The 14,801-nt window shown below is 50.2% G+C and overlaps 1 protein-coding gene across 1 annotated transcript in view; it reads right to left on the reverse strand.

Annotated features, from left to right (window-relative positions):
- LOC144818885 (RNA exonuclease 1 homolog) overlaps nucleotides 1-14,801 on the reverse strand; it is a 1,142,074-nt gene that overhangs the window by 101,338 nt on the left and 1,025,935 nt on the right. Inside the window, exon 15 of the mRNA XM_078676714.1 lies at nucleotides 7,217-7,337. Coding sequence (XP_078532840.1) covers nucleotides 7,217-7,337 — 121 coding nt within the window. The remainder of the gene's footprint in view (nucleotides 1-7,216; nucleotides 7,338-14,801) is intronic.

Raw genomic sequence — 14,801 nt, forward strand, 5'->3', positions numbered from 1 at the left:
TAGCTGTGTCCGTATCCGTTTTAATTGCGAGCAAAGCGTCATCGATGTGTTTTCCAAAAAGGGAATCCCCATCGTATGCCATGTCCAAGATTTTCGTTTGGACCCTGAGCCAACCTGGACGCCTGAGGACTGCTGCCCCCGCCAATTGCCTGAAGTTGGTGTTTGAAATATCAGCGCAATCAATGATTTCCGAAGCCGCCCTTTCACCCTCCTGTTGACGATCCACAGGGACCAGATCAAGGAACTCAGGCAGATCGGACCACATCTGTCTATCATAACGGGCCAAAATAGCTAACGAATTTGTTGCCTTAATGGAGGCTGCTGCATTTGCAGAGAACTTCTTCCCTATGGCATCTAGTCTCCTGCCTTCCTTGTCAGGTGGCGTTGAAATAGGAGCGAAAGGGTTCTTGGACCTCTGTTGCACTGCCTGGTAGATGACAGAGTCTGGTGGAGGGTGTCCTATTAAACAAGATGGAGTATCAGATGGCGCACGATACTTCTTCTCAATTCTCGGAAGGACTGCCGGAATGGAAGCGGGCGTTTTCATGATGCTGAGGCCCTCCTTCCGTATGAAATCAATAATGGGGATAGCTCTGGTAACTCTGCGATACCCCTCCTTAAAGTCATGCAAAAAGCAGTCAGACTGCTCAACTGTGACAGACAATTAAAATCTATTTGCCGCACGTTGCATAATATTATGAAATTCGCCAATATCCTCAGGCAAAGAATCTGACGGGCGTGGCGCAAGCGCTGAAGGCATAGGAATGACATAATCCTCCCACGGATCATTAGGTGTATTATCTGGCAATTCGCCCTCTTCCCTGCCATCATGCTCATCATGAGAAGAGCTATCCGTGTCACCTTGGGGTGTAGGGCCAGTATCCTGCCTCGGTGACAATGATGCTCGCGGTGAAGGAGGCCTTGGCACTTCAACTGGAGCAGGCGGCACACAAGGTGCAACTTAAGTTGGAGGAAATCTCTGGCGATAGTCTGCCAATATAGCTTGTAAGTCTTGAATTAAAGTAGATGGCAGATGACTTGTGTCCTCTGATCGAGGAGGTCTGGTATGGGGCGAATGATATGGCGTTGACAAGTCTTCATTTGCATAATGCCCTTGGTCATCGTCCTCATCTTCCTCCTGATATTTGATATTTAATTGAGAAGGGTGACGGGCAACCCCAAAAGGTCCCTCATCCTCTTCACCTTCATCCGAATCATCCTCCACATACGTCTCCAAAAGGTGTGATGGTAAGAGTGGAGAAATGTGAGAGTAGTCTCGCCTCTGATAAGTTTTCTTTTGGAAATGGGTATATTGCACCCTTGTCGGAGGTGTATTGGGCAACAGATGAGCGGATGCCATTGCTTTCGTAGCAGTCGATGACGACGAACCCGTTGTCATTGGAATTATCGTCAACTGGACTGTAGACGGATTTTCCGTCTATGGAACTGTCGTCGACGATATTGATGTTGTCGTCGACGGGGCCGTCGATGGTGTCTCCGTCGACGAAACCTTCGTCTATGGTGTCTTTGTCGACGAACTCTTCGTTGACTAGGTCGTCGATGGTGTCTTCGTCGACGAGTCCTTCGGCGACGAGGTCGTCAATGGTGTCTTTGTCGACGAGTCCTTCGTCAACGAGGTCGTCGATGGTCCAGTTGCTTTAGTCGTCGGGGCCTTCGCCGACGGAGGTGTCGTCGACGGGACAGTCGACGATGATTTTGACGGCAACTGGCCCTTCGTCGTGCAAGGTTTCACAGGCGACGACAACATTTTAGCAGACACCAGAGGAGAAGTAATAGCCGAAGTGGTGACCGTAACAGAAGAAGTTGAAGAGGTAGAAGTCAAAGTAGCAGTACGAATAGACACCAGAGAAACAGTCTTAGTCTGGGCTGTACTCACAGTGGACGGTCTTGAAGGAGACAATGCATTCTTTGAGGGTTCTGACACTCTTTGAGAGGGTTTAAGTTTTTTCCTCCTCTCAGGAGAAGAGCTCTTCCTGGATCTGGCTCTTTTGCTGGAGGCAGAGGCCTTGTCCTCATCATCTGTGGAAGATGATTTTAACCACAAAAGAACCCTTGCCTCTCTATCCCCGATAGTTTTTGAAGGGAAGGTACGGCAAATCCTACAATCCTTCACAACATGTGAGGGGTGCAGACAATAGATGCAGTCAGAGTGCTGGTCATCCACATGGACCCTCTTATAGCAGGTTCCACAAGCCTTGAAAAGAGCCTTCTTTTCAGACATTTTGAAGAAAAAGAGACAAAAACTGAGTAGGCACTCAGGGAGACTCCCTTACACACAAAGTGCGGTGAAAATCTGAGGAGAACTGCCTGAGCTAGGAAGGTTCTAGAGGGTGAGGACAGCTGATTGGCTGATGCTATTATTTCAGGTCTTTTTACATAATGAGGTAGATAGGCTGCTAAGTTTTGGGCCTAGCTAGGCCTTTAGGCTTTGCCAGCCTACTACAAGAAATTTTTAGGCACTGCTATTGTATATATTTTTACCGTGGGACTCCCGCCTCGACGACGGGGAATGATTCAGGCATGTGAATCTATGAAAGATACCCCAATACTGGATAACCTGGGCCTTTATTCCAATAGGTGTTATGCATTTTACATGGGATTTTAGGTCTAGTCCGAGTCAGTTGATAGCCAGTGAAGGCAGGACTTTCTGTATATGAACATGTCTAAGATTGAGGTAAAGTCTTGCTGTTAACTTCTGGAATGGTCTAGAGAGAAGCTTTTTTATGGTTTGATTATAAAAACAAAATTACAATCACCTGGGCCACTAACAATAACCTTCTCAATCTTTTCCAGTGGAATGTTTGGAGCAACGATAGGATCGTCCTGATCATAGAAAGCTGGAAAATAGTAATTTGACTATTTTATTTATTTTGGCTTCAAAGGACAGTTTAAAAACTAAATATATATATATATATAATGTATCTGTTTCAGGCAGTTTGTGAACCTGTCCTGACTTTTTGACTTGTCATCCAATTGCATGTGCATCTGATCACACTTTTAGATTTGAAGATTGTAGAATTAACCAGGACTATTGGTCACAGAAACATGCTGAGAGGTGATTGGGCTGATCCCTGTTGAACACAACATTTTTTGGCTTACTGTCTTGCTCAGACAACAGCCTGATCTAATAGGCGACACGCTGCTGCAGGGGAAGGGCTCCTCATATTAATTTGTACTTTGAAAGCACCTTGGAACCGTGCCTCGATAATTTTAAATAGAAATTGCGCGAAAGCACTTTTAAGCATTTTGAAAGCTTTTTTTACTCTGTGTATTGCTTGTTATGCACTGACCTCTGTGCTCCCTTCTGCTTCCCGGTCGTGGCTCCGGTCCACCGCGGCAAGTGCCGTTTGTGTGGAGGGCGTTCTGACCGCAGGCCCGCCCCCTGAGGGTGTCACTCTGCACCAGAGGCGGGGCGGTGCCTATATAGATTCCTTCACTTTCTCCCGCGCAACGGGCGCGTGCGGCGGGTAACCGCGGCCCGCTGCCCAAAAACTCTGGTTGCTCGTTTAGCGATGGCGCCCTATGCCCGGGAAGAGCTTCTCGCTCTTAGATATCGGTCCGACTGCCTGGCTCACACATGGTATCCTAACTCCCCCTTTTTTCAATGTAATCAGTGTGGCTTTATTATCTCTATGGCCTGCTTATCGCTACCTTCTGCTTCCTTAGTGACCACTGGCTCTTCTAAACTACATATATTGAGCCTGAATTGCAGGTCCCTTGTGAAACATCACGAGGACATCCACGAGCTTCTCTCTGATAAATCCCCTGACGTCCTGTTTCTAACAGAAACCTGGTTAACCGATGATTCCTCGGCCATCTTAGCCCTGGCCCTTCCCCCAGGTTATTGTATCTGTGTTCAGAACAGATCTATAGGCAGGGGAGGTGGATTAGCGGTGATTTACAAGTCCAAATTCATCTGCACTTTTGGACCCACTAATATAGCAAACAGTGAATGTGCATTATTTAAGATAAAGGTCTCTGAAACTTATACCTTCTCAGGGCTTCTGGTCTACCGTCCCCCTGGACCAGCGAGTGCATTCCAAGAGTCGTTGGTATCAACAATTTTATTATTAGCGCTCCAATCAGCCAATTTTAGCGTATTTGGAGACTTCAATCTCCATCTTGAACGCCAAGACTCTCCTGCTATATCAAAGTTTCTGGGTGACTTGGAGGCATGTCAGCTCCACCAGCTGATTGTGGGTCCCTCTCATCAGGCAGGCCACCTTTTGGATCCTGTCTTTACCAACATAGAGGAAGCCACGGCTGAACCCCCTAGTCCTCTCAGCTGGACCGATCACTTCTTGGTCTCTGTTTCAGTTGAGACCCGAGTAAGCGGCAAGGAGAATCCTCCCCCTCTCATATAGAGGCGCCCCTGGAATAGCCTAGATAATGCTGTATTAGAAGTCAAATTGATCCAGACACGCCCTGTCTGGTCGAACAATATGGAGGAGGCAGACTCTGCATACAGAGAGTGGATAAACACCTCTCTGGATCATCTCATTACCATAAAATGCTCAAGGCCGAAACGAGACTATTCTCATCCTTGGTACTCGGAGATGCTTGCCGATACCAAAAAACAATGTAAACCGCTAGAACGTATTTGGAGACGTTCGTACGACCCGCTGGCCAAAAACGAGTTTAGGCTGGCCACTAAAGCATACCACAAACGTATAAGAAAAAACAAAGCCACATACTACACTGATTTGATCACGTCTAGTACCAACCGTTCCAAAACTATCTTTTCCCTGGTAAAAGAAATGACCAAGGCCCCGGACGGTATGGGCAACCCGATAGTGTCAGATACACAGTGTGAGGAACTATCCAGCTTCTTCATTAATAATGTCAAAGGGATATACGATTCACTACAACTAGATGGCCCCCTGGGGTTCTCCAATCCTACTAGTGATCAAGCTACTCCCTCTCTATTATACCATCTTTAGAGTGGACAGAGATGGAACACCTTACACTTAGAGTAAAATCAGGATCCCCAGACGATCCTATTAAACCTGAATTGTTCAGATCTCTACGTGATTCTGCCCTGCAGGCTGGACGAGAGCTGATCAATAAGTCCTTTCAGCTAGCCTCGATCCCTAAATCATGGAAGCATGCCAAAGTGGTGCCTCTTTTGAAGAAACCATATTTAGACATCTCCCGGCCTGACAGCTACCGCCCCATCTCACTACTTCCCTACCTCGCAAAAGTGGCAGAAGCACATGTCAACCACACCTTGACTACCTACCTGGAGTCCAATGGGATCTTGGATGAGTCCCAAAATGGGTTCCGTGCAACCATAGCACGGAATCGACCTTGCTAACCGCTACAGAACATCTAAAAGCTTCATTGGACATGGGCGCAACCTCTATTTTGATTCTGCTGGATTTGAGTGCGGCTTTCGACACGGTCTCCCACAAGATATTGCTTGAGAGACTGTGGGAGATAGGAGTCAGGGAAACGGCCCTGGATTGGTACGTGTCGTTTCTATCTGACCGTTCCTTCCAGGTGCACGCCCCCCGTACTCATCCAGCAGGCTCCCCCTTGAATGTGGGGTGCCTCAGGGGTCTGCGCTCAGTCCCACATTGTTTAATGTGTACGTCCGCCCCCTGGCCGTGATGGCCCGGGAACGCAAGATACAATTAATATCATATGCGGACGATACACAACTTATCTTCAACTTCTCCAATAACAATGTGACAGACCAAATGAAGTTTCAAGAAGACATCTTGGCCATCTCTAAATGGCTATCTAACAATCTTCAATTAAACTCCTCCAAAACAGAGGTACTTCTGATCGGCAATGGCACACAGACATGGGATGAGCATTGGTGGCCTCCTGCGCTGGGACCAGCTCCCATACCCAAGGAGCTGGTAAAAAATCTATGAGTGATGCTCGACAACTCGCTCAATTTGGATTCCCATGCCAAAAAAGTGGCGGGCATCTGTTACGGGCGCCTGCGCTCTCTCAGACCCATCTTGGGGGGTCTTCGAGCCCCCAACTCGTCAACTCATAGTCCAGGCGTCAGTTCTTTCTCACCTGGACTATTGCAATTCCCTCGTGCTAGGCTCCAACACGACTACAATAAATAGGATGCAAAGAGCGCAAAATGCTGCTGCTCATGTTCTGTTTGCTCTGCCCAAAACCTGTCACACTTCCCCCTTTCTTCGGCGATTACATTGGTTGCCTATAAAGCAACGCATTCAATTCAAAACCCTCTGACTTACCCACAAAATCCTGTATAGCGCCGGCCCCCAAACTCTTCAAGGACTATGCTCCTTTTATACCCCTACGCGTGCACTTCGCTCAGCGGACCTTCTCTTAGCACGTACCATTAAGACACGGAGGAGCAGAGCTGGTGGCCGTTCCTTCAGGTGTCTGGCCCCTAAACTTTGGAATTCCATCCCCTTAAAAGCTCGAGCCACCTCAAACCATCTGTTATTCCGCAAACTTATAAAAACTTGGTTGTTTGCATCCATCTAATATATCCTCTGTCGCATTAGTGGTAGGCATGTCCGCAAGAGCTGGGACGCCCTGTTGCTGGGGTAGCTATGCGCTATACAAGATTACATAACATAACATAACTTGCTGGTTACGAAGAAATTACTTTATCCACTCAAGTGATGAACCTAAGATTTACAACCATTCTTTAAGTTTATCAGAATACAACTGTATTGCATGTGGCTGAAAAGTTAGCTGTGTCGCCTATGTCCTGGGAGGTTAGGATTTTTGCTTTGATGTCAGCCAGTGTTTTCAGTCAGCTGTAAATTTCTCTTGTCAGACAAAAGCCAGACTGGTAGCCATGGTACACATTATTCAGTTCACTGTACTATGAAGGTGAACCTAAAAACAAGGAGACTAATTCAAGCAGATCCCAGTCATTCAATTATAGGGGTGCACAGAGGCGTAAACTGCACCAGTGGATTCTCCTATTACGCAAATTAAAAAAAATCCTATGTTTTTACTGAAGGCAGTTTCTATTGTAAACCCTTAACAGAATTACCTTTTTGTTTCAATTGTTAATAGATGCCCCGTTTGTACTTGCTAATTTAAGCATTATGTCTTTAAACTCTCAGTATTAAATATACTTACTTTTTTGTGATATACATGCTTATTTATCCAATAGGTGAGGTCAACACAAGCAAATGGGTTATTTGAGGCTCATGATCATTGAGATTGTTTTGCACCTGTACATGTGACTTACCATCATCTTGAATTATGCGTCTCAGATAATCAGCCATCAAATTTCTAAGTGCTCTTTTATGTGGCAAGCCTAAACGATGTGGAAATACTATTGAAGTGTCAATCACTCTGTCGTGAATGAGCTGTGAAAACAAATTATGCAAGGTAAATTATGTGTTTTATTAAACAATTTTTATAGCAGAGAACAAATCCAGTCAGAGGCAACATTGTACAGGTCAAAGATCATCCCAGAGCTCTAATATTCAACGCTATGCTTAGTGAAGAAAGGTACAAGAAAAATGAATAGAAGAATATGGTTGTGACAACATTGGAAACGTATGCACAACAAAGACTGCTACAACAAGTCCGGCAAATAATGAAAGGGTCACATTAGGATTTTATTAACCTAAACCCTGCTACAATAACAGCCAACTGAATGTAAGAGCTTAATACAAAAATGCTCTCTCTTCAATTTTGTAATTCCACATTTATTTTTTAGAATTCTTTTTATGAACAATCACTGACATTTACATACAGTACAAAGGATTAGGCAAGTGCACATCAGTGGTGACTTATAGCATTAATTGAAATAACAGTAATTCCTATTGGAAGCTACGGGGAAGGGACCGCTTCAGGGTCAGTTCTACTAGGTGGGCTACACGGATTCCCCCTATAGGTATTACACGGGTCCCAGATTTTGGACCAGTTTCTTAGGGTAAACTGGCCCTTACCTTAAAGCCATGTAGGTGGATAGCTTAGAGAAGGGACTAGGGCCTGTGAGGGTGTTGGACTTGGGCCTTAGGGCAGGTTCACCCCTAATCTTTTTGCTTTTGTTTGTGACCCAGAGTTAGTGATTTTTGGGTCTTGGCGCACTTTTTCCCTGTGCCCCAGAGTAAAGTGCGTGCGTGTAGTATGGCTGGCCTGCCCTCCCATAGGAATGCATGGAAAATGTGTGTGTCCATGTTAGTTCCTGATGTGTGGGGAGTGCAGGCTCGAGTTTGGTATGTATGAACTCGTGAGAATGAATGCTGCGCAATGGTATGTGCGGCTTGTATGTGTCTAGTGGGGAAGTATCATTTCTAGACATGGCTGTACGTGTGCAGTGAGGGTGCTGGAGTGTGATTGGCTGGAGCTGGCTGGCATGCCAGGCTCCAGGAAGTCTGGATGGGTCTGCCCGGTGGTGAGTGGGAGATTAGCATGAGTGATGTGTGGGAGGAGTGTACCTGTGTCCTGGATGGGCTGGGTTTTCCCCACACAATGCTGGCTCCGCCCCCCTGTGGTGTGTCTAATGACCCAAGTCCTGACAGTGAATAGAGAGGGTGGTTGAGGTAAACAGGGTACTCCCAAGCCAGCTGCAACTGGTTTCCCCCCACCCTGCACCCTGAAGACAAAGGAATTCTTAGTATAAAAATGGGGCTGTGTCCCCACAGAAGTTGTTCACTGTTCTCTTCCAGGATCCTGAGGGGGCTGTTGCTGCTGCTGGGCCAGAGGACCGCCACTTGGGGTGTCTCCCTGCCTGGAGACCCAGTGTGCTGGCTCTGGGCCCAGCCTTGCCCCCCTGCCTTGCTGAAGGACTCTGCTGGACCTTTATTTTACTTATAGCGCCTGGGAGCGCTCTATTTTGGTCCTCTAGCGCTGGGAGCGCTTTGTTCGGCTTGCTAGCGCTGGGAGCGCTGTATTCAGTTGTAGCGCTTGTGAGCACTGTGACCCTGTTCCTAGCGCTGAGAGCGCTTTATTGATGCCCCTGGCGCTTGGGAGCGCGTGGTCTGCTGGAGTCCGGTGCCCACCCGGCATTTGCCTGTTCGTTTGCCGATCGCGCTTCCCCGCCCCGCATTTTGCGTGGGGAAAGCAGGGGCCGCCCTGCGTGTTGCCGCCGGTTCGCGGCTGCCCACGCCGCACCTGTGGCTGTTATTGCCCTTTTTGGGCTGTGCCCCTTTATTTGAATTTGCGAGTGCCCACCTCGCTTCTTAATTTAATTGGAGGCCGGTGCCCACCCGGCATTGTCAGCGGATCACCGCCGCAGCCCGTGGGTCGAGGAGAAGCCGGGGAAAGCAGCCGCCCGCCTCCCGCCCGGGCCGCGCTGTGATTGGTCGAGCCGGCCGAGCCCCCGCCGCATCACAGAAGGAGGAGCGGAGGGCAGGAAGCAGCCGGCTGTGTCCATCCGAGGCTCCCCGGGGGAGAGAGGAGCCCCCGGACCTTCACCAGAGCCGGTGAGTGCGGCCCACGGAAGTGAAGGGAGGGGCGCCGGGACACGTTGGTGGTGTCCGCCCCCTCAGCAGCGCGACCTCGCGCCCTTGTGTTTAGAGCCTGAGAGGCTCTTGGGGGCATTTTTCCTTGAATCCAGGGTCCAGGAGGGACTCCAACGCTGCCCACTAGGTCTTCGAATCCACGAGAAGGCTCCCCCGCCCACCTCTTAGTTTGTTGGAGCCACGAGGCTCCAGGGGCAGCATCTAGTTGTTCAGAGCCCAGAGGGGCTCGTGTGGGCACTACTTGAGTCTTGAGTCCAGGAGGGACTCCCACACGCCCGCATTGGTGCCTCCTGCCCAGAGTGGCTCGAGGCACCCCCAGTGTTTCTAGGTCCCCCGTGAGGGACCCCAACAGCCCAGTGAGGCTGCATCTTTTGTTTGAGAGCCCAGAGAGGCTCTAGGGGGCACATCTTTGTTCTGGGGCACAGAACCTGCGAGGTTCCCACGTGTGTGGCCCCAACACCTTCCTCACAGCTGCCCAGCACTTTGTGGGCAGCTGCCACGTTTAGGCCCTGACATTGGGACACAGGGACAGTCACAGGTTGTGGCTAATGTGGTTCTGGCGCATTTATGATTTATGTGCCCATGTGATTCCTGCGCAAATGTTCTACCTGCACCTCTGAATGTGTTTTAATGTTTAATGTGCAATTGTTTGTTATTACCTTTGCTAAAAGTGACCTGCTTAGGTAATTGTTTATGGTTTATTTCCCTTTGCTAAAAGTGACCTGCTTAGAGGAATGTTGATGTGTTATCGCCTTTGCTAAATGTGACTTGCTTAGGTGATTATTTTAGGTTTCCTTCCCTTTGCTAAATGTGACTTGCTTAGGTGATAGGTTTTCCTTCCATAGGTCCTGATGTTAAGGTCCTAGTTCCCTGCGTGATTTCCCTACAGTGTTTAGTGTGGCGTAGGAGGTATTTACCCTTTACCAGTAGTTACTGGTTGTATGCTACATGTAACCATTTTAAGTGCCAAGTGTTATACCTACAAGTATTATTTCTAAAAAGTGCATACCCCTGACAGTGGTCTAGGTGGCCCTGTCCTGTACATAATCCCTTGTAAATCTTGCTCGTGCCGGTTGGCACATTGTAAAGTGTGTGTGTTATCTAATGTGTTTTTATTATTATAATACAAAGGCTATTTTTGATATAACCTTGTCTGGAGTTTCCTTTGTGGTGGGCCTAGGGTGTTGTCGCTGGGGTGCGCGCGCAGACGCTTTACACATCGCCTCTGAGATTAGCCTTGCTGCTCGCGTCACGTTACCTAGAGGGTGAGCAGGGGTTATCTTGGTGTGCGACTCCCTTGCCCTGACCTTGGAAATGGTGATCCCTGACTGACCTTGGCGCAAGCCTTGGCCAGCCGGAGGTCCCGTTTCTAACATTGGTGGCTAGCGGTGCGGATTGGACTTGCGTTTGCGCTGTACCACAGTGGCGACAGGCCACATTACAAAACTCTACAATTTTAGATAACCACATTTTGGGGATTATCGTTTTTTAGGGAAGATCAGTATTGCTTCTCCTGAAAGGTGTCATTTTGTAATTTCTGTCCAGTACATTTGTTCCCCGCCCTGCTTCCAGAGTTTGGTACCTGTGTCCTTATGGTCAGGTTGAGAAAATCAGGGGTGGTAGAAACTGCCTTACCGGTCCGAGGGGAGGGTGTGTGTGAATGAGTGGTGTGTTACACTGGACAGTGGAGTGCAAGTTCTCTGAGATAGGAATCTTGCTGAATTTTGTAATTGTATACTCCTGTGTAAGCTCAGACCCCCAGGTTCCCTGTGTCAAACTCTTCTTGAGAACGTCCGCCAAAATGGAGCCTACTTTTGATTCCTGTGATCTGTTTAGATACAGTATGTTGGAGTTGGTCAGATTCTGTGAAGAAAGAGACATAGGGGTGGATGAGTCAGATACTCAGTCAGAACTTAGGAGCAGCCTGATCCTAGGGCAAAAGGGTCAGTGGGATCTTGAGCGCAGTGAGAGAGATAGGGCCCGGGCCGCACGCCATGAGGGTGGTGAGTCTGTGGAGATCCCTGAAGAATGTGAGTTGTATGATGATGACAGTGGATGGATATCAGCAGATAGTGAGGACCCCATAGGTAGGGAGTCCCTTGCTGAGTCCAGTGTCAGTACCAGCGCCCCATCCCTTGTCCTGTCCCCAGAGGAGTGGTTAGATAGGAGGGAAGAGCGGGAGCATCAGCTAGCGATGGAACAGCTCAGGTTGGAGCACGCCAAGCTAGAGGCTGAGAGGGCCTTGTTCAGGGAGAAGGTAACCCTAGAGGGTAGGTTATCCCCTGAGTGCAGTTATGGTTTTCTGGATTCCCCAGGGAGGGTTGAATCCAGTGGTGGCAGCTATTTAAATGTTAGTGTAGACAGTCCCACTCCCAGTTCCCCGAGTATGGTACCTGTTTCCCGAGAAGAGGAGTGTAGGTTGAAGTTCCGGAACCTTAGGACACCACCTCACCAGTCTTGGGAAGATTTTCAGGATGACTGTTGTGTAGCACAGTGTGATTGGTTACGGGGTCCCACAAAATGTGATTGGGACATCTTGTTTGATGTGATTGCCAAAGAGCAGTTGCTCATTGTTGTTTATCCAGAATTGCGCCAACACCTGTTAGGGTGTGGATTGTCTGAACCATATGAGCTGGCAGAGGAAGCCGACCGATGGGAAAGTGCGAGAGGTTCTTTAGAGTCACTAGTGAGTGATTCCAACAGTAGTGGGTCAGGTGTCCTCCAGCCCAGTGTGGTGGAGGAGGGTGACAGTAGCCCAGCTAGGTCCCAGGTTAGTGAGGAGGGTGTAGGGGCTGACTGCCTGTCTCAGTGGAGCAGGAGTGAGTGTGTGACAGAGTCCCCAGACGCCCGAAGCCCTGTCACAGAGCCTGGATGGTTTCTTTAGGGAACACCAGGATGGGAACCTAGACTTGCCTGTTAGTTCACTTGAGGGAGATCTCCTAGTGTGTAGAGGACCTGGAGCATCTGTAAGCGGAGCTTCTATGGTTCTAGAGTCTGGCAGTACCGCTCCAGTGGGGAGGGTACAGGAGTCCAGCGAAAGGAGTGATTGGGGAATAGTATGTGAGTCCCCAGAAGTCCTGGAGTGCCAGGCATTGGTTCCACCAAAGGTTCTAGACCGGAGGTTGGAAGGCCAGGTTCAGGATCCGCCTGACCTGAAGGGTGGGACTACTGTAATCAGTGTCCTGACGAGTTCTTTTTCCAGAAGTACCGCCCCGGTTGGGAGGGAGCAGGACTCTGGAAGGGGGTGCAGAGGGTGGGAGAGCCCACCTCTGACCCCGGTGCAATCTAAGGGGTTAAACCCTAGGTTGGGAGAATTGGGTTTAGAGGGAACCCCTCGCAGGAGGAGGAGGAACCCTAGAAGAAGAGGTAGGGGGAGGAGAGCCTTCCCTGAGACTCCTGGTCCACCTAAGGTTGTAGACCCTAGGCTGGAGAACCAGTGGCAGTCTAGCCCTGTCTTGCAGACAGGAAGGGTGGAAAATGGCTATTATGTGCCAGGGGTTACTACCCCCCACTTTGTGAGTAGGCAGGATCCAGTGGTACCTGGGTGGCCTAGGGCCTGGTCCTGGCCGAGGGCAGCTGGAGAGTACCAGTGGGGTACCCCAGTTAGTCCCTACAGTAGTTTTAGAAGGAACCCTAGGGGTTCACCGTGGCGTAAAACAGGAGGGTGTCCCTGCAGTTGTGGGCCCGCGTCCGTGTTTTATCGCCCCAAGCAGGGAAGTCCATCACGGTGGTGATTGGTCTGCCCTGCGTTTTGGCTGGAAGGGGGTTGTGTTGGACTTGGGCCTTAGGGCAGGTTCACCCCTAATCTTTTTGCTTTTGTTTGTGACCCAGAGTTAGTGATTTTTGGGTCTTGGCACACTTTTTCCCTGTGCCCCAGAGTAAAGTGCGTGCGTGTAGTATGGCTGGCCTGCCCTCCCATAGGAATGCATGGAGAATGTGTGTGTCCATGTTAGTTCCTGATGTGTGGAGAGTGCAGGCTCGAGTTTGGTATGTATGAACTCGTGAGAATGAATGCTGTGCAATGGTATGTGCGGCTTGTATGTGTCTAGTGGGGAAGTATCATTTCTAGACATGGCTGTACGTGTGCAGTGAGGGTGCTGGAGTGTGATTGGCTGGAGCTGGCTGGCATGCCAGGCTCCAGGAAGTCTGGATGGGTCTGCCCGGTGGTGAGTGGGAGATTAGCATGAGTGATGTGTGGGAGGAGTGTACCTGTGTCCTGGATGGGCTGGGTTTTCCCCACACAATGCTGGCTCCGCCCCCCTATGGTGTGTCTAATGACCCAAGTCCTGACAGTGAATAGAGAGGGTGGTTGAGGTAAACAGGGTACTCCCAAGCCAGCTTCAACTGGTTTCCCCCCACCCTGCACCCTGAAGACAAAGGAATTCTTAGTATAAAAATGGGGCTGTGTCCCCACAGAAGTTGTTCACTGTTCTCTTCCAGGATCCTGAGGGGGCTGTTGCTGCTGCTGGGCCAGAGGACCGCCACTCGGGGTGTCTCCCTGCCTGGAGACCCAGTGTGCTGGCTCTGGGCCCAGCCTTGCCCCCCTGCCTTGCTGAAGGACTCTGCTGGACCTTTATTTTACTTATAGCGCCTGGGAGCGCTCTATTTTGGTCCTCTAGCGCTGGGAGCGCTTTGTTCGGCTTGCTAGCGCTGGGAGCGCTGTATTCACTTGTAGCGCTTGGGAGCGCTGTGACCCTGTTCCTAGCGCTGAGAGCGCTTTGATGCCCCTGGCGGTTGGGAGCGCGTGGTCTGCTGGAGTCCGGTGCCCACCCGGCATTTGCCTGTTCGTTTGCCGATCGCGCTTCTCCGCCCCGCATTTTGCGTGGGGAAAGCAGGGGCCGCCCTGCGTGTTGCCGCCGGTTCGCGGCTGCCCACGCCGCACCTGTGGCTGTTGTTATTGCCCTTTTTGGGCTGTGCCCCTTTATTTGAATTTGCGAGTGCCCACCTCGCTTCTTAATTTAATTGGAGGCCGGTGCCCACCCGGCATTGTCCCCGGATCACCGCCGCAGCCCGTGGGTCGAGGAGAAGCCGGGGAAAGCAGCCGCCCGCCTCCCGCCCGGGCCGCGCTGTGATTGGTCGAGCCGGCCGAGCCCCCGCCGCATCACAGAAGGAGGAGCGGAGGGCAGGAAGCAGCCGGCTGTGTCCATCCGAGGCTCCCCGGGGGAGAGAGGAGCCCCCGGACCTTCATCAGAGCCGGTGAGTGCGGCCCACGGAAGTGAAGGGAGGGGCGCCGGGACACGTTGGTGGTGCCCCCCCCCCTCAGCAGCGCGACCTCGCGCCCTTGTGTTTAGAGCCTGAGAGGCTCTTGGGGGCATTTTTCCTTGAATCCTTGGGTCCAGGAGGGACTCCAACGCTGCC

The sequence above is a fragment of the Lissotriton helveticus genome, chromosome 2_1, assembly GCF_964261635.1.
Source record: "Lissotriton helveticus chromosome 2_1, aLisHel1.1, whole genome shotgun sequence".
Classification (NCBI taxonomy): domain Eukaryota; kingdom Metazoa; phylum Chordata; class Amphibia; order Caudata; family Salamandridae; genus Lissotriton; species Lissotriton helveticus.